Raw genomic sequence first — 20,960 nt, forward strand, 5'->3', positions numbered from 1 at the left:
CTAAGAGGGCTCTGTGAAAAGTTCTGAGACTGTATGGAACTTTATGGTGCATTAAAGGCTGTTTCCTTTTCAAAATAGTGGCCATCAAGTGTAATACACTGCTTGTAAAATTACAATGCATAAACTCTCATGTTTTGAAACTCAAATTTATAAAGTTTTATACCTTGGAAAAATGCCATAATGCACAAAATCTGTTAATAAACAAGAGGAACACCAAAAAAATTAGCAGTTTTTGTTTCTGAAGAATTTCATTAGGGTGAAATTATGATTCTAGAATTCCTGAATAATGCACTATTTTTCCTTTGCTTTTACTTTCTAATTCTTATTACCTCTGCTTTCTCTGTTAGGACCTCTGATGCAGTTATTCTTAAGTTCTGGTGTTCCATTGCAATATAAATGCAAGAGGCTTTAGCCTGGTATCCTTTTGATTCTTTCAACATTCTATTTGCTTCTGAAACATGAACAGACCTTTTTTTTTTTTTTTTTATTAATTTACTCCAGTATCTTTGAGCATGCTGGTTGCTTACCATCACTGGGTTGTCAGATGCTATACTGAGGTGCTTATCCTCTCATTGATCAGGTACCAATAAGTACTGGAATGACCACTTGGGAAGGGGAGAGCATGCTAATAAGTAACATTATACCTCACATAGTGAGGTCGGCATAAGGAAGGCAACTCTTCATGGTAGCCTTACAATTTGAGAGATCAATGACTTTTCATAAGATTATGGCTTTCTCATACCTAGACTATAAAAACAGGGATGCAAATCACACCATGGCTATTACTGTATGTTTTTTAAAGACAGACCCAAAAGAAAATATCCAGATGCAATACATATGGAGAATAATTCAGACTATGTAATTAGCAGAGTTTATTTTAAAAGTTAGTAATAATTATACATGACTAACAAACAAGAACAAAATTTATTTAACTACGCACAAAATTATGAAAAAAAAATTTATATATTCTCCATTAGTCTATAACAAACAGAATTCATATTCATGAACTTTACACATGCTTTATCATTTGCTAATCATATGTATAATTAACTTCAATAATAAAATTTTAAACCCATACAGAGTTTGGTTATTCTTCTTCCATAATTGGCAATCTGAGAATTATCTGAACAAATTTATTACCTGAAATGGTAAATCTGCAATCAATTTGGTAAGGCAAATGTTCCACTTATATATATTTAATGCAATGAATAAAATTCCATGCATTTAGTTTTATAATGCTGCTGGGCAATTTTGCTGATATTCTACCCTGAACTATATAAATTTCCAAATTTGTATAGCTTGTGTATTTCCACATGCTTTTCAGTTACATGTACAAGTTATGATCCTAGATTTTCATTATCCATTCAATTTATTCAAATAATAAGACTACTTTATAATAATACTTACCCTATGGAAAAAATCATCTGCTGTTTCTCCCTTGCAAGGCAAGTCAGTCCCTGTGAGTGGAGAGGGGGAAAAAATACACATTCATAAATTGCTTTTAACTGGAAAAGTAATATTTGTATTAAATCCTCATCTCACAAACTTTGCATTCATTAATAGACTATGCCAGAGGTTCCCAAACTTTCTCCGTTCATGGCATCCTGAATGTCTCTAATTTTTTCATAGCACCCCTAGGCCAAAAGGAATACCTAACAGTTCCATTTATTAAGTAGTTAGGTCCAAAGAATTACAACATTTTGACTCAGGTCCACACTAAGGTTATAACAAGCCTGAAATGAATCAACATTAGTAAATGCCTTGAAGCAACAACTGCAATCACTTGGAATGGACTTGAGCAGTGTGATAGTCAACTTGCCTTGGATCTGTTAACTAACTGGCTGGTCACAATTTCTAATGTTACAGCCTCAAAGAAAATAACGATCTCGGATGCATGAGAGGATGGTGGACCCCCTGAGCCGAGGCGCAGCTTTAAGCTTAAACAACAACTCTACAAACAATGGAAAAGGACAGCACAATTTCCAGACCGAACTACATGCTCCAAAGTACGAGAAAGCTTCAATCGCGTTAAGTCTCAAGCCATACAGCATCACGTTGAAGCCACACGTTGTAAGGGAGCCCCCATCATATTCACAGAAACACTGTGAACTCTCCTCACAGCTCGATCCTGAAGTCTGGATGGATTTTATTGCACAATTTCAGCAATGTCACCATGAGTCCAACGACATTCCCATGTTTGATGACGTGCCCAGAGATGCACTTGCAACTATATTAATTACATGGCAAGATCTGATATCTGTAATTAATCAATTGGTACTGCAGGGATTGATAAAGTTCCACAGTTTATCAGTAAATATTTGAGCCCATATCTAATTGATCCTCTCTTAATGATTTTTAACACCATATTCAAAGGAGAATTTTTCCCTCTAACATGGAATAGGTAATCTGTTAGGCCACTCCCAAAAGTTTCCCAGCCAACTAAAACCAAGCACTTTAGACCCATCTTGCACTCTGTGTGTTTATTGAAGTTGCTTGAGAAAACATTGCTGAAAACACTTACTGTGCACATCCTCCCTCACAGGCCTCAGCAAATTCATTATGTTTGTTTTGTTATTTAGTTTTTAGGAGCATTAGCAACTAAGGCCATATTGCTCCAGGAATATGCGGTGATCATTCCCTGACCTTTCCGCATCCTCCGTATTTGGTGGTGGCGGGCTCGAACCCCAGTCTAATCAAGAAGCGTGTGCTACGAACTGCTGCTCCTTCCCACCTGGCTGCGGAGACGCCCAGCAAATTCATTATGCCCTGCAGGATAGATCAACAGTTAGTAATCTACTTATGACTACCAATGCCTTCCTTGAATCGTTTGAGGAGAAAGAAGAAATGGCAATAGCATATCTAGATCCACAAGCTGCGTTCGATAGTGTTAACATCTTGGCCTTGCTTAAGCTCCTTCAAACTTACTATCCCACTGGAGGCCAAGTATTGATGTTTCTGACATTGCTTCTTCAGAATAGAACCATCCAACTGTCCATAGGAAAGCAGACATAAACTAGGCAAATACAAGCAGGCATGCCACAACGACGAGTCCTGTCTGGCATTCTTTTTACTGCTATTAATTAACCTGCTAATACACAACAGAAATGTTATCATATGTCGATGACTTGAAGCTCCTAACAAAAATAAAATCAGCCGATGAAGCAATAGACACATCAACAAGACTTTATCAAAAATGCAGCAGTACCCCAAGAGATTTGACTTGAAAGTTAACCCTAAAAAATCTGCCATCGTGGTCTTCTCACTGAATTCAGCCATAATTCAGCCCGCAATTCACGGAGTCTTGATTCCTCGTGTCGAAATGCAAAGAGATCTGGGTGTAATCTTTGACAGAAAACTAAAATTCCATCTTCATATAGAAGAGTTCTGTGCAAAATTCAATATGAAACAGTGGATTGCCAAGCAGAACTTGTTACATTTCGGAACACAAATCTGATAAAAATGTATATCAGAATGATCATTTTCAAAGGCGTACTATATGGAGTAGAGGTGTGGGGGGGCTCGGCTGCAAACAATAATTAAACCATTAAAAGCTACAGAATACTGGCTCCTGAAGTGGTCAACCTGGAAGTGTCACCTCCCACCACAGAGGCACACATCACTGATGGCCAAAGCACTGAACTTAACCAGATTTTCAGCCCTAATGCATGAAAGAAGACTAATCTTCACCATCCAAATGATCACTGGAAAAATCTGTGCCCAACATTTGGGACATTGTGTGCTGGTGGATACCCAAGGAGTGCTCTGCTCCACTCCAAAGCTTCTTGCTCTTCCTTCGAGGCCACATTTTAAAGACTGATTCCTGCATTATCAGAAGCTCCATCTAGCTCAATCCTTGGATGTAGACCTGTGAAAAATCATCGATGACAAAAAGTATAGCTGGCTCATCCTAGATCTGCATGTGTTCCACAACCATCAATTGATGTAAGATCGATCCGGCTTAGCAAGAATTTGATGGAAAACCGAATTCAAGAAAACTATTCTGTGTCATTTTTTATGTATTTTATTTTGATGTATTATATTTATGGCAAGGTAACATCTCAGCCACTTATTAACCCCTGGCTTAGTGCGGTGAAGTGTATTGTCAAGTCTGTGCACCTGTATGTACTTTTGCATCTTACAATAAAGATCATATTTATTTAATAAGTAACATTGAAACTGTGAACTACCTCATGCTAGTAGTTAACACGATTTCCGATGAAAACACAGCGATTCTGAACAGATGTAGAGTATTGCTGTGTTTCCATCGAAAATTTAAAATATCCCAAGGAGTCCCTGTGAGTTTGCTGTGCCTCCCCTTGGGAGCCGTACAGTTTGGGAACCACTGGACTATGCTAAGCTTCTTATTCAAGACCCATAGAAATAAACTGCAGACAAAGGTCCAAAAATACACAAATTTTTTAACATGTAGAAATAAGAAAATAGTCAAATTTAGAAATAACAACTAACTCATATTGAAGGTTTACTTAAATCAAACCCAAATTTAAAATTAGAACCCCAAAAACCAACCCACTGTATGAACTAAAAATTGATTTAATTGAACAATCTAAGATAATTTGAAAACCAAACCTCATATTCCAACTTTCCAAAATGTAAATATGAATGAAGCATTATAAGCCTGCGCTGAAGCGTGACAAAGATTTTCACTGGACTTTCCTTCTTCGAAGAGATACTCAACAAGCTAAATCAGCTACTTATGTTTCAGGAAAAACATCTTATTGCACTGCCACCAGTCTGAATCCTGTTCCTTGGACCATGAGGGTAGGGACACAGCATTGACGTGGTTGATCCTCGCAGGTGAACACACTAGCTGGACATTCCAGGACTACCCAAATTTTCAAGGGTCACAGTGCATGGTAAAAATGCCAGATCCCTATGCTGTAAGCCTGGGGTTGTGCAAGGCTGTGGGTGTTACATCCCAGTGACACGAATCTGGAAGGCCAGCATCATCAACGGGAGATCCCCTCAACACGTAGATGTGCCCATATCAGGGGGGGGGAGTTAAATATGAATGCAAACAGTTCTTTTGCAGAAAGATCCTGAATTCATTATTCATTTCCCAGGGGCACACTGCAGTTGTCTTTCAATAATCCTCATGTTGTATAACTCGGAAAATATACTAAAATCATTAATATTAACAACCTGTGTACAGTTGGAGGAAACTGTTCTGTAACAGAATTCACTCTGGTGGCAAAAATTAGTAACATTAGTCTTCTCCACTGGTGAAGCATTACTTATTCAAAGCAGTGCAATACCTCGGCCACTTGTGAAGGTGAATTCACAATATGAAATATAATTAAATGATGCAGTCACTCTACCTGGGTAGTAAAAATGATGTATGTGCAGTAGCCATGCATAAATCATCTCCAACCTTATTGTTGTTGCAATGTTGTACAATAAATTAAAAATTAAGTTTACAATGTTTTTCATATATTTTAATTGGCCCAGCATATTATTATATATATTTTTCCTAATCCCTATTTTATATAAGACATTAGTCTTGTCAGCTGCACTTCTATCAAACACAGTACTTTTCAGGTACGAATTCACCCCCACCTCCGCGGTATGCAGGGGATTGTATTTCTTATAGCCAAATAATCAACATGGATCACAGAATGCAGGGAATTCTGTAATCTGCTTGTTTCTATATACTGTTCAATAATTAAAACTGAAATAATCGGGATAAATTTTTGCAAATTAAAAGGCTATGAAAAAAAATCGTTTTTATTTCTCATGAAAATTTTCGAACGAAAATTTACATAACTTAATTATGTGGGCTCAACAATATCTACGCATGCGAAGCTTGAATAATGAACCTTGGATCAAGGTCATAGATTAAAACTTTCGTTATTTAACTAACTTTTTTCAAGACTACCTTCGTGTTTAAAATCATGCGGTCGTTCTGAATGAATATAGTAGCAAGTATCTTTCAGTAATATGTACAAATAATATTTATGCTCCTTTTCTCAAGTTTCCGTCGCAAGAAGTGAAATAATCTGGTGGCTATTAACACGATATGTTTTGTTTTTTTCTATAAAATTTCTCTATTTAAATTCACCTCTACAATGAATAATTATATCGTACATTTTTTTTTAAAAATATAATTAAAGAAAAACACAGTTTTCTCCAGTTACAAAAGGATAATGAGTTATCCTTTTGTAACCGGAGAAAGGTAAAGCGCAAAATAATAGCCACATGTTCGGCAAGGTTAATTGTACAGTTTCCAACTATGGGTGCTGTCGCGACATATGGTCTCGAGTTCTTCGTCAACAGGCACAATATTTTTTGCCAACTTGCTCCCAAGTTATAAAGACTTTCATTCATCGGCTACGTCACCCTACCCCACAGTGCTGGGTAACATTCACCGACCTTACAGAACAGTGGCACCAAAGTGGCCAACGCTTCGTTTTGCCTTGACCCCATAGGAAGGAATCGTTATTTCAGAACTCCCAGTTCAGCACCCAGCTGACATTAAATGACCCTTTCTACTACCACCAGATTTATCTATCCCGTTTCCTTCTGCTATGTAAATGAATTTCTCATATACAAAATAGGATCACTGTGCCATAATAAAACAGGATGCGAATGCAATTTCAACTACACTTTAGTATAAAAGAATTGCAAGTACGCCGTACGAGAAGTAGTGTCAAAACTTACTGCGGGGGAAGGGGCAAAGAACTGTTAATATGTAACGGAGTTGAAAAGAACGGGGCGGAAATTCTCACAGTCCAAAGAACAGGAACAAGAGGTCGGTCAATCACTTCACTTTTCTTTACAAATTATATTTAGTTCATTGAACGTACCAGCGCATTTCGAAGAACTAAAATTTATTCATTTGTAACCACAGCAGTTCTTTTAGATTCATTAAAAACAAAATTTTGAAGTCTCTTTAATTTAATTTAGCATAAATTACGAAACCAACAGAAATTTATTTATTTAATTTTTTTTATTATTATTTCACTTTATTTGATAAATAAAATTTATGCACCCATCAAACTGCACTGACATCTTATAGCTTTTAATTAACGATAAAACAAGAAGGGCAATTACATCAATCAAATTACGATCTTTGCTTGCAGAGTTCTTGAGAATATGCGCGGGCCGCTAAGGCCATGAGACCTCAAGAAATTTGCGAAAATCGAGCACAATCTTTTTCAAAGATCATGTAAGAACAGCTGGAGTAGTCAGTATTGGACGAAAACCTTATTAGGAAACGCAGGAGATGCATGTATACAGATAGGGTAGTAATAGCAGTAGTAATGGCAATTGATGCATGAAAGCAAGATTATATAGCATCAGTCAAAAAAAAAAAAAAATTCCACCCATTAATACTAAGAATTTGTCTACTTTTCCCTTGGATTTATTCAAGCCATTCAACAATCAACAGCCCGCTGGCTGAAGGCACACTTCCGTGCATCTATCCTGCAACCATTTTCAACTTGAATTTATGCCACTTCGTGTGCATAGTTCTCAACAAGTAGAAGAATACCATTAACATTCAGCTTACTCAATTCAGTCAAGGCTTTAAACACCTCAATCAGATCTCCCTGCAGGTGTCTGGTCTCAAGACGCTGCAAAATTTGAAGAACTGAAGTCTTTCTAAGTAAGAGCACCCTTTTGTTCCCTTCACCAATCTGGTTGCCCTTCTCTGCATCCTTTCTAAAGTGAGGTGTCCAGACCTGTATACAGTACTCAAGAAGCGGCCTAACCTTGGCCTTATACAAAGGGATAATCACCTCCTAATCCCTGCTAGCCAAGTTTCTGTATACTATTGGCAAAACCCCATGAGCTGTCCTGGCAGCATGTCTGCACTGTTTAGAGAATTTAAGGGTCTGACTGCACATTACCCAATTGCAAAGGACCCAGGTCTTTTTCATTCTCCATTACCCTGAATGTAATATCACGAAGCTGATAATTTACTCTGGGGTTATTGCTACCCATGTGCAGTACCTTACATTTGTCAATGTTAAACTTCAACTGCCATTTGTCAGCCTGTTGACCCAATTTTCCTAAACCTTGCAATAGCTCACCTTGATGACTGTCATTAACCACCCTGCCAACATTAGTATCACAAATTTAGACATTACGCCTGATACACCTTCAATAGCATTGATAAATATTGAAAACAACAATGGACTCGCAATAAACGAATATGTACTGATAGCAATTTCGCACTTATTTCCTCGTATTTATTTATATTTTTCTTTTCTTTTCTGAATTATCCACAACAGTGATCCTACAACCTTTACTTTTTTCCCCATTGCAGATCAATACAGTAAAAGCTCACTTTAATGGGCCATAAGAAGTACAAGGAATGATCAAAAAGTTCTGAAAGACAAATATAAATGACAGTTACAAAATTATTATTTTTAAATGTATTCACGCCGAAGTTCAATGCACGTTTTGAGTATAATCCTTCAAAATAAATAAATTCATGAATAACAAACTTCTTCGGGTTAGGTATCACAAATGAACATCAGCTTCTTTCTGCTCTTAATCATATTTAAAGCGAGTTCCATTAAGACAAAAATCTAGTTTGTATGTATGGGTAGGGGAAGAGAGTTACTTGTGAATTTCAGCCAGTGCAGTAAAGGCTTTGTGTTCGGGGGCATTGTCACAGACAACTCAAGAGTCAATCACTCAATTTTCCTCAATTGCAAATTTTAACTTTGGAATAAGGCTGGCTTAATAATAACCTCTGTTATTGTAGTTTTATGTGCAAGATAATCAAATGAACAATAATCCTTTTGAATTCCGCAAAATTCAGGACACTTTTTTTTTTTTTTAGCATTAGCATTAATAGAGGCATATGACGCAAGAAAGCAAGCTTATGCAGCATCTGCAAAAAAAAAAAAAAAAAAAAAAACTTTGGAGATTCCTTGGGCTTCCACTGCACGTTTTCGAATTTGGATTCGGGATCATAAAAATGCGGCTACGTTTTATTACCAGTTATCAAACGAGATAGAAAAAAATCTATGTAGATTGGCAGGAATTAATTCTCAATTCTCTTTTGATACACCCTCTGATGTTTGTCATATAGAAAGGTTTCTGGGAAACAACCTTGCACAAACTTTGGACATTCCTAAATACTCATGTATTATTATTAATATGCTACCATGGGAAATGTTAAGTACTTTTTCCAAGTTCGGATATTTAAATTCTTCTATTTTCCTAAATTTTTTTTTGTTCAGCGATGGCAACCGTTTCAGAATGGATTGCTTCAGTTGGCAGACTTCACTTTGGATCATCCTCAGTTGGCCGACTTCACCTTGGACCATCCTCTACTGACCCTCGTTCTCTTTTGAACTCAGCCGACCCGACCATCTTGCAACAGTAGCATATCTCGGCGATACACTCTAGTCATTATTTCATGGATTTCATTGCATTTTACCTATCTTCATGAACATGAAGACCATAAACTTTAGCGACATCATTAGCTTATAGTGGCTTATGTACAGTAAAGGTCCTCCTATCCGACATGATCGGAAACGGCTTTTGGTCGATTAATCGAAAAAGTAGATTAAAGCGGGGGAACATAAAATAATTAAATTTTCATCTTTCTTTATACGATGAAATCTGACGTAATGTAGCATGTTTCCAATTTTTTATATTATTATTATAAACATCAAAGGTTGATTGAATCAGATTATTGTTCAATATAACATCCTTGGTGTGGAATTTTTGTTTTCATTAGGATTCACATAATGTTTTTTTTATACGATATAACATCCTTCTGAATGAGAAAATTTTGGCTCTGTATTTGCTTTAATAGAATTCGCCATAGTCCAAGGAAGCCATGGGCTTTTGCTTCACTGGCAAAAAAAAAAAAAAACACCACCAAGTAGCCAAGAAAACAAATTATATGCATCCTCACCACACAAGTATCCAGCTGACCTTTGAATTTATTCAAACTGTCAGCCTCAACTAAGTGCAAGAGCAACTTAGGTAATAAAATAAATATTAACAAATGGGCAAGGGTTTATTAGGAGCGCATTTATTAACAAATTAAATATTAATGGTGCAAACACACAACTGACCTCTTAGAAAAGCAAACAACTAAACGGCGGTTGTCGCGTACTTTACCAGTCGAAAGCACAATGGACCAGTACCCATTGACCACTGTAGTGTGCCGTAGGTATCAAACAGTATGTTTTCGGGGGGGGGGGGAGTTATCCATCCCATCTTTTCCTAACAATAAATTCATGCAGGGGTTTTGTTTTCAGGTATCATTAAAAAAAATAATAATAAAAATTACTTAAAAGTATTTTGGATCATCCAACTCCTAGCGATCCATGATGCGTTCCCGACCATTGATCTGTAAACTAGTGCAAACTGTTTCTGAATAAGAAACTGAAATTCGGAGTGAAAAGAAGTGCGGTGTCAAAAAGGAGCGAAGACGACAGCAAACTTGCCCTGAACATAGAGCGTAATAACGCTGTATGTTCAGCATTCGTAAATAGCATCCCAGCAACGCCTTTTTGATAAGCATGTTCAAAATTCGCTTTCACACATCGTGCAGTCGCACGCGCTCATGAAGATTTTGAACACCTGTTATAAGCCCAAAATGTGTACATGTATTCGGCTTCAATAAATTGATTTCGTTTCTTAACACCTGTTCATTTCAAAAGACAACTCTAGACAAATTAATGCCTAACCCCTTAATGACTTATTTTCAGGAGAAAATTTGCTAATCATTTTCAACTTATTTTGATCTCCCTCTCCCGCCCGCTTGTAGCTCCAGAAATTCAATACCTTAATCATAACAACTTGTATTGCTTTTAAGTAATTCAGCAATAGAAAAACTCTTTTTTTAATCTTTAAGCTTCTTTTTTTTTTCATCCAGATAATATACGCGAAACCACATCATTACTGCTACCAGCCGGACCCGAGTCCTGAATGGGGAACCCGGGTCTTAACTGTCTAATATAAGTGAGATAAGTAATTTAATGTACGCAGTACATTAAATTTCAGGCGCGTTGGCAAGCACGCAAATTAACGATTTATAACAAAATAAGTTAACCCATCAATAAGAAAATTTGTTAGAAATATTTAAAATATTCTAAGCAAGCATTGAAAATATGAAATGGATTAGAGCTCCTGTTCCAAATATAAAACAATATTTCTGTAGGGGAAACTGGGGAGGGAATGCTAAAATTGGCAATGAACTTAGAACCATCCCAGGGACCAACAGCATATACTGTTATGTTGAAAATTTGGTAGCAAATTCCCCATTTTTTTTTTTTTTTTTTTTTGACGATTAATGCAAAAATATACTTGTCTTTCATTTATGCCAATTTTGTAGGGGGGGGGCGAGATACGAGAACTGTGAAATCGTAACCGGGTCCGAAATTTTCCGACGAACTAAAAAAAAACACAAATTAAAACTGTGGCCTCGATCCGACTTTTCGTTCTAGAGTGATACGCGAAATATAACTTTCATTTATGTGAATAGATTTCTGTGAGATGGAGGGGAGTCACGGAAGGCTACAATTGATCTTAAAAGCTTTTCATTAACCAACGAAACATGCTGAAACTGTTAGTTCGATTGAACATTTTCTATTAAGTAACATCTAAATATCATATAACATACTTCCATTACAATATGCAGTGCGTTACATTTCAGGTGAGTTCTATTTTTTGGAAAAAATTAATTCATTTTTTCCCCCCTGTGGTTAACTGAAGTGAAAAGTAAATATAGTTATATTCTTATCAATTCATTACTAAGATTATACCTTCATAGGGCACTTTACTAGGGGTGCGCAATTGGGTACTTGCCACAAGCGCCTCCAGATGTGCTACTGCATATTATGCCTGTTATGATATGAATCAGGCGCCTTTACATGGTTTTGCCTCTGGCACCACAAAAATTAGCCCTGTTAAGTTTATTATTTTCAGTAGTAGTGATGCAAGGAAGAAAACTGATACAAAATCACCAAAAAAAAAAAAATAATAATAATAAATAAATAAAAGCCAACACTTGCCATTTCGCCTGTCCATTCCCTCCAGCAGTTTATCTAGTTCTTCCTTAAATTTATTTAAGCTACCCACCTCCACAACATCAAATGGGCTGTCTAGTTATGCCTTGAATCTATTTAAGCAATCAACTTCTACAATAGCAGAAGGAAGTTTGTTCCAGCAATCAACCACACGCTGGCTAAAGGCAAACTTCTGCACATCTATCCTACAACTGTCTTTCCTCAATTTGAATTTTTCTCTCTCAGACAATTATTTTGAGCAAGAGGAAGAATCCCATCAGCACTGAGCATGCTCAAACCATTCAAGGCTTAAAATCCTCAATCAGATCACCTCGCAGATGCCTAGTCTCCAGACTGTAATTTGCAAAACTTAAGCCTTTCTTTGTAAGAAAAACCCTTTGTTCCATTCACTAATCTTGTTGCTCTTCTTTGTACTCATTCCAACAGATCTACATCCTTCTTAAAATGAGGCCTCCAGATCTGTATACAGTACTCAAGGCGTGGCCTAACCCTTGCCTTATACAAGGGGATAATCACCTCCTTATCCCTGCTAAAAAAATTCCTGTATATCATTGACAACACACAAGAGCTACTCTTGTAGACCATCTGCACTGCTCAGAAAACTTCATATCTGCCTGCACAATTACCCCAGGTCCTTTTCATTCTCTACCACTGTCAGTGTACTACTATAGAGTTGATACATTACTCTGGGATTACTGCCTCCCATATGTAGTACTTTACATTTGTCAATGTTAAACTTCAGTTACCACCTCTCAGCCAATCTGCTCAACTTTTCTAGATCCTGTTGCAGCAACATACTGCCATTAATGTCATTAACAACCTTTCCGACCTTCATATTGTCTGCAAACTTGGACATTAAGCCTGATATACCATCATACATATCATTAATAAATACACAAAATAACAATGGATCCAACACTGAACCCTGTGGGACTCCACTAATAACATTAGTCCACAAAGAGCAGTGTCTATTGATTACCACTCTGTCTTCTCTCACTCAACCATCCCTTCATCCATAGCAGCAATTTGCCTCCAACCACACTCCTCCAATTTTTGCATCAGTCTTCCAGGTCAAACAGTATCAAAAGCCATTTCTAAGATCGAAATATATGATATCAAAATTATTCTTTGCTTCCGGTTCCTATGTGACCACATCACAGTATCCAATCAAATTGGTCAGACAAGACTACCCCTTAACAAACCCATGCTGTGTCAGAGTTATAACTGAAGTCTTGTGTAGATGATCCTGCAGTGCTTCTTTTTAACCAGTTTTAATTAATTTTCCTGGAACAGAAGTTAAACTAACAGGTCTGTAATTACTTGTGTTGCCCTTTGATCCTCCTCCTTTGTGAATTGGAGTCACATTTGCACATCTCGAGTTCAGGGGTACCTCCCCAGAGTCCAAGGAAGCTGTCATAATTATGGCCAAAAGTTTGCTTACTTCCTTTGCTACCTCCTTTAATATAACTGGATAGATTCCACCCATTCCAGGTGCCTTTCTTATGTTTATCTTGAACAATTTCTCCTCCACTTTCTTCTCAGTTATTACAAAATCATCTAGCTCACTGCCAGAGTTTAATTCACCTCTGGAATTACCCCCCCCTGAATAACTCCTCATGTGTGAATGTAGATGCAAAATACTCATTTAGTTTGTTAGCTAACTGAAAAGGAACATCAACAGTTAAACCATCGATATCAAGTGGACCAATATGATTCATCCCCTTCCTTCTAGAGTTTACAGAAGTAAAGAACTCTTTGCTGTTTTTCTTTACGTCCTTTGCCAAAGATTTCTCGTAATCTGCCTTTGACAGCCTAACCTCCTTTGTGACTTGGTTACAGACTAGCCAATATCTATCATAGGCTTCCGTGTCGCCTGTTAATTTATATGTATCCCATGCATTTTTCTTCTCTGCCACATGTCTCATTAGTTCATCTGACATCCATTTAGGCCTAAACTTTTAACAATATTTCTTAGTTGGTATGAAAAGCCTAGTAGCTTCCAAGATTAATTCTTTGAATGCTTCCCATTTTTAATTTGTTGTTAACATCATCAGTTGGTATAGAATTTAAATACAGTCTCAGATCACCATAGTTACCTTTACAAAAGCAAAAAACCCTTCCCTTTATCCCTGATGGTAGTTACCTCTTTGAGTAAACCCACTTGAGCACACTGTGATCACTGCCACCTAGTGGTTCCATTATCTGCAGATTCTTAATGTTGTTTTTTTTGGCACAAGGGCTATTATGACCAAATTGTGCCTATTTCTGTAGAGAGACACTGTACAGATCGTACAGTGTAAAGCGAGTTTATATGAGCATATTAATACGCTCATATAAACTCACATATATTAATCTGTTTCAGAAAGTGAAAAAATTCAGATATATTAGAGTTGTCTCAAAGAATATGTCTTAACTGAACAGACTCATTCAAGTTACGGAGGAATCGGAATGATGTGAATCTGATAGACCGATAATAATCGCACTCTATAAGAATATGTTTGTTTTATAGTTGGTGGTGAATCACAATGCAAGCATAGTAGGGGGTTATTTCCTTACAATAAATAGAGGTGCGTAAGGTGGGTATGTCTAATACGTTCTCTGTCAAGTACAACCTCTTCGTGTCTGTTTGAGCAGAAACTAGATTTCCGTACATGCAGATTCTGTTTTATATTTTGTAACTTGTTATTTAACTGATTAGGCCAAATTTCTCTCCCCTTGGGGGGATACAAGGACTAATAGATTAACAGTAGCCACTGGCAGAGGCGAAAATGATTCTTGCACTGCTTCTATTGGAACGAGCAGCAGCCTGGACAACAAGATGCAGGATATTTCAGAGACTGCTGGGAGTCATTGTGGTACAAGTAAACAAATGGGTTGTGTTAGGGTAGCTAAGAATAGGAACAGGTGCATGTATACTTGAGTGTACGCCAATGCTAGGAGTTTCGTAAATAAATTTGATGAATTTGAGGTATGGCTCAAAACATCAAAAGCAGATATTCTTGGGATATCAGAAACGTGGTGTCACACAGATATAAGGAATGCAGAACTGGAATTTGGGGAGTACAATGTGTACAGAAAGTACAGACAGGATAGGAAGGGAGGAGTAGTTATGCTATTAGTTAAGAAACACAAAATCCAAGGAAGTGAAGCCAGTCAACATCGCTGGACAGTGCAGTGTCAAGTCAGTTTGGTGTGACACAAGCATTCGGAGATCAAAATTGAGAGTAGGAGTGTGCTATAGGCCTAATGACTCTGATCAGTATAATAAGAAACTGTACAGAGAAATGGAGTGGACCAGTACATCAGAGAGTCTTATAATCGGGGATTTTAATTTCCCAGATATTGACTGGAATTTGTGGGTTGTTCACTAGCAAGGCTTTTGTGGATTTACTGGATGATGTTTTCTAAATCAGCGTGTTCGGGAGGCAACTAGAGGGAGTAATACTGTTGATCTGATTATCAGTAGTGATTCTTCATGCATTAAGAATTTGCTGATAAAGGAACCACTAGGTGGCAGTGATCGCAGTGTGCTGCAGTGGGATTTACTCAAAAAGGTAACTACCATCAGGGGTAAATGGAAGGGTTTTTGCTGTCATAAAGGCGACTACGATGGTCTGAGACAGTATTTAAATTCTATACAGTGGAACCAACTGATGATGTTACCAACAGCAAATTCAAAATGTGAAGCATTCAAAGAACTTATCTTGGAAGCTACTAGGCTTTACGTACCAACTAAGAAATATTGTTAAAGGTTTAGGCCTAAATGGATGTCAGATGAACTAATGAGACATATGTCAGAGAAGAAAAATGCATGGGATACATAAATTAATGGGTGACATGGAAGACTATGATAGATATAAGCTGGTCTGTAACCAAGTCACAAAGGAGTTAGGCAGGCAAAAGCAGATTATGAGAAATCCTTGGCAAAGGATGCAAAGAAAAACAGAAAAGAGTTCTTTACCTATGTAAACTCCAGAAAGAAAGTGATGAATCAGATTGGTCCACTGGATATTGATGGATCAACAGTTGAGGATCCTGCTCAGGTGGCTAACAAACTAAACGAGTATTTTGCATCTACATTCACACATGAGGAGTTATTCAGGAAGGGGAATGCCAGAGGTGAAGTAAACTCTGGCAGTGAGCTAGATGATTTTCTAATAATAACTGAGAGGAAAGTGGAGGATAAACATAAAAAAGGCACCTGGGGTGGATGGGATCTATCTAGTTATTAAAGAAGGCAGTAAAGGAAGTAAGCGAACCCTTAGCCATAATTATGAGAACTTCTTTGGACTCAGGGGAGGTACCCATAGACTGGAGATGTGCAAATGTGACCCGAATTCACAAAGGAGGATCCAAGGCTGACACAAGTAATTATAGACCTGTGAGTTTAACTCTGTTCCAGGAAAATTAATGGAGGCACTAGTTAAAGAAGCACTGCAGGACCATCTAGACAAGACTTCAGTTATAGCTCGGACACAGCATGGTTTTGTTAATGGAAAGTCTTGCCTGACCAATTTGATTGGATACTATGAAGCAGTCACAAAAAAACTGGATCCAGGGAATAACTTTGATATTATATATTTGGATCTTAGAAAGGCTTTTGATACTGTTGCACATGGAAGATTACTGCACAAATTGGAGCATTGTGGCAGTGGAGGAAAATTGCTGCTATGGATAAAGGGATGGTTGAGGGGGAGAAGACAGAGAGTGGTAATCAATGGACACTGCTCATCGTGGACTAATGTTATTAATGGAGTCCCTCAGGATGCAGTGTAGGGTCCATTGCTGTTTTCTGTATTTATAAATGATATTGATGATGGTATATTAAGCTTAATGTCCAAGTTTGCAGACGATAACAAAGGCTGCCAGGGTTGTTAAGGACACTACTGACACTATGTTGCTGCAACAGGATCTGGAAAGGTTGAGCAGATGGCCTGAGAGGTGGCAAATAAAGTTTAACATTGACAAATGTAAAGTACTACATATGGGAAACAGTAACCCCAGAGCATCGTATCAACTCTGTGGTACTATACTGACAGTGGTTGAGAATGAAAAGGACCTGGGGTTAATTGTGCAGGCAGATATGAAGTTCTCTGAGCAGTGCAGACGGGCTGCAAGAGCAGCTAATGGTGTCTTGTCAATGATATACAGGAATTTTTCTAGCAGGAATAAGGAGGTGATTATCCCCTTGTATAAGGCAATGGTCAGGCCACACCTTAAGTACTGTATACAGGTCTGGAGGCCTCATTTCAAGAAGGATGTGGAGCTGCTGGAACAAGGGCAACAAGATTAGTGAATGGAACAAAGGGTTGCTCTTACGAAGAAAGGCTTAAGTTTTGCAAATTATAGTGTCTGGCAACTAGGCATCGGCGAGGTGATCTAATAGAGGCGTATAAAGCCTTGAATGGTTTGAGCATGCTCAATGTGAATGAAATTCTTCCTCTTGCTCAGAATAATCACCTGAGAGGGCATAAATTCAAATTGAGAAAAGACATGTAGGATAGATGTGCAGAAATTTGCCTTTAGCCAGCAGGTAGTTGGTTGGTGGAACAGACTTCCTTCCCATGTGGAAGTTGATAGCCTAAATAAATTTAAGGCTCAGCTGGACAGGTATTTCAAACGAACGGAAAGGTGAAGTGGATTTTTTTTTTTTTTTTTTTGGCTGATACTGCATAAGCTTCCTTTCTTGCATCGTATGCCTCTACTAATGCCAATGGTAATTTTTCATTGCATATTCCGTGAATGATTAATTTATAGTCTGTGTAAGGAATCTGAATATTGTCATTGTCAGTGGGATTTCTTGCTGCTTTATCTGCATGCTCATTTCCTGGTATTCCAGTGTGATCTGGGATCCAACAAAAAGTGACTGCCTATTTTTATGAAGATCCAATATTTGAGTTATTTGATTTATCAATGGATGTGGAGAGCAAGAAAGATTCTTAATGCATGAAGAATCACTACTGATAATCAGATCAAGAATATTACTCCCTCAAGTTGCCTCCTGAACATGTTGCTGTAGAAAACAATCATCCAATGATTCCACAAAAGCCTTGATAGTGTGCGAGTGACCAACCACAAATTCCAGTCATCCGGGAAAGTAAACCCCCCCCCCCCATTATAAGACACACTGATTTATTGACCCACTATTTCTCTGTACAGTTTATTATCCTCATCCAGCCTATAAAAAACAGACACCTACTCTCATTTTTCCTTTCCCAGTGCTTGTGTCACACCAAAAAGACGCAACATTGCATTGTTCACCAACATCAATTGGATGCACTTCCTCGGATTTTATATGTTTCTTAACTAATAGCATAACTCTTCCTCCCTTCCTATTCTGTCTATCCTTCCTGTACACATTATACTCCCCTAATTTCAGTTCTGCATTCTTTATATCTGTGTAACACCACATCTCTGTTATCTCAACTATATCTGCCTTTGATGTTTTGACCAACACTTCAAATTCATTAAATTTATTTAATGAACTACTAGCACTGGTGTACACGCAAGTACATGCACCTGTTCCTATTCTTAGCTACCCTAGCACAGCCCATGTAGTTATTTGTTCTGTAATTACTCCCAGCAGTCTCTGAAATCCCTTGCACCTTGTTTTCCAGACTGCTGCTCATTCCAATAGAAGCAGTGCAAGAATCACTTTCACCTCTGCCAGTGGCTACTGTTAATCTATTAGTCCGTATATCCCCCAAAGTAGCAGTTTTCCAACCTGCCTAATACTGCCTCGATAGCATCAGCAAATATTCTTGCACCCTTTCTATTTAAGTGTATCCCATTACTGTAGAAGCAGTCTGTCATGTTAACAAGCATAGACCAGGCTGAGAAAAATTCTACCCCTTGATCCTTGCACAATCTCTCCAGGGCCAAATTGATCAACAAGGCTCTCATCATATACTCCTTCCTATTGTGTCTGGACAGAATTGCAGACACTTTCAAAAAATTCAACCCTAACTCACAGTTTTTTTTAACATTGGTTTAAAAAGGAATACATTTATATATTCTAAAAATATATGCTTTATTTTATTTACATATAAATTTATAAGTCAAAAAATGTAACAACAGTTGACACGTCATTTTCAGATGAAACTTGAGTAAATGTATAAGGCTCGGTCAGATGGTAAGAGCAGTAAAATGCATGTCATTAAAATCGGAGCACTCGATTAAAATGTGTCTGAGATATAAAACTGCATAGGAAGGTTATCAGACTTAACAAAAACGAATGTGTCAGATGACTGTCACATGCGGGTCCGTGAAAGAACAACTTCCTCCTTATGATTCCTGCATGAACTAAACTGCAATGGTTCAATTACCAGCTTTATCTAATGTAATTTATTTGTAGTCTGACTATTCCATGAATCCTGCCATTGGGAGTGTACTCTGTTATGTATTATTTGCCTGTAGTCTTGTATAGGGGAGTGACAGGCAACAATTATTAGTGGGAATTGCAAATTTGGCTGCAGTATCAGCAAAATCATTTCCCCTAATCCCAATGTGGCTAGGAATCCAGCAGAAGCATATATTCACATTCATGGAGAGAGTGGATTATCTTGAAGTTGAGAGAGAAGTGGATGAGGATTATCTCATCAGTAACAAAGCCTTACCATTTATATTCCAATTCTTAGTGTAATACACTAGGAATATAAATGAACCATTGGTACTGGCAACTACTAATATCAAGGCTAACTCGATAGCTCTGCAATAAATAAGCTGCATTCGGGGAGAATCTGCTCAGATATAGTAGTATCAGGAAAGAAAGCAGCAGCTCCTACATATAATTCCAACTTTATAAACTGGTGTGAAGTCAATGTTCAGCACAGTGTGCTGAATAGAGCTGCAGGTAAGACAAAGGAGTACCTGACTTTCCCCAGTTTTTAAGGGAAAAGTCCCATGCTAGAAAATGCTGGATTGGGCAGACTTGTCTATCTTGATGATAAGTTTTCTGAGTAGCTCTTGGAGATGAATACTGAAAGGACAATTAGCAGTCTGACAGGCACTGTACAAACTTTCCCATTGTGGTTCAAAAATGGATATCCACATAGGATAGTCTGTCAGAGATTTCAGTTTCAAAGTGAACTTTACAGACACCTGCATATGTCTAATTGATAGCAATAGTTCATTTGTTTCCATGTACAGGCTCTGGACAGGAGATATTTAGAATGCTCCAGTAGTGATACAGATAGACTGATGTACAGGGTACCGCCATCAAAGTACACTGTTTCTGGTTGATGCATATACCTGGGACACAAAATCAAATTTAGAGCAGAGTGCACAGTAGATGTGTAGTAAGGTTGCATTGGTCTGCAACCCAATATGCAGAAGAGAGCATGGAAAATGCTAAGCTTCTTGTGTACTTTGTAGAGTTGATGGATATGTTCTAGAAATGTCAACTTTTCATCAAATATGAGTCCCAAGAATTTTGTATATAGCGCTACTGAAATAGCACTTTGGCCAAGCCTCAATTCAAGTTCAGGATGAACATTACGCTTACAACAAAAACGTATGCAAACTACCTTCTAAGCTAAGAACCTGAATCCATTAGGAAGTGCCCAGGAATTAAGGCAATCAATGGCTTGTTGCAGTCATCTTTCAATAAACCTCACATTACATGACAGAGAGAATATGCAAAAGTCATCAACATAGAGGGTATAAGGTTGGCCATGGTAAGATATCAGAATATCACCCATGCTTTGTTTTGAGCCTTTTTTTTTGCTACTGTGCAATCTGCATTCCACCATGGTTCGGGAAAATGGTGGAAACTGGGTGGATATTTTTGAAATTGCAATTGCATGAATGATACTTTCTGTGATGTACATAACTGCATCATTGATAGGCTCCTGTCTGACTGTGGTGATGTCAAAATTTACCAGATGTTGAAAGTCATTCCAATCAGTCCTGATCAATCTTCCACTGCAGTAGCCTAACAGGAAAACG

General features: G+C 37.7%; 1 protein-coding gene across 1 annotated transcript in view; it reads right to left on the reverse strand.

Annotated features, from left to right (window-relative positions):
• LOC150088157 (protein bicaudal C homolog 1-like) overlaps window positions 1-20,960 on the reverse strand; it is a 392,222-nt gene that overhangs the window by 344,443 nt on the left and 26,819 nt on the right. The window contains exon 2 of the mRNA XM_090370592.1: window positions 1,408-1,457. Within this exon, the coding sequence (XP_090226718.1) occupies window positions 1,408-1,457 (50 nt within the window). The remainder of the gene's footprint in view (window positions 1-1,407; window positions 1,458-20,960) is intronic.

Source organism: Mastigoproctus giganteus, chromosome 3 (genome assembly GCF_048544385.1).
Source record: "Mastigoproctus giganteus isolate SK-2022 chromosome 3, ASM4854438v1, whole genome shotgun sequence".
Classification (NCBI taxonomy): Eukaryota; Metazoa; Arthropoda; class Arachnida; order Uropygi; family Thelyphonidae; genus Mastigoproctus; species Mastigoproctus giganteus.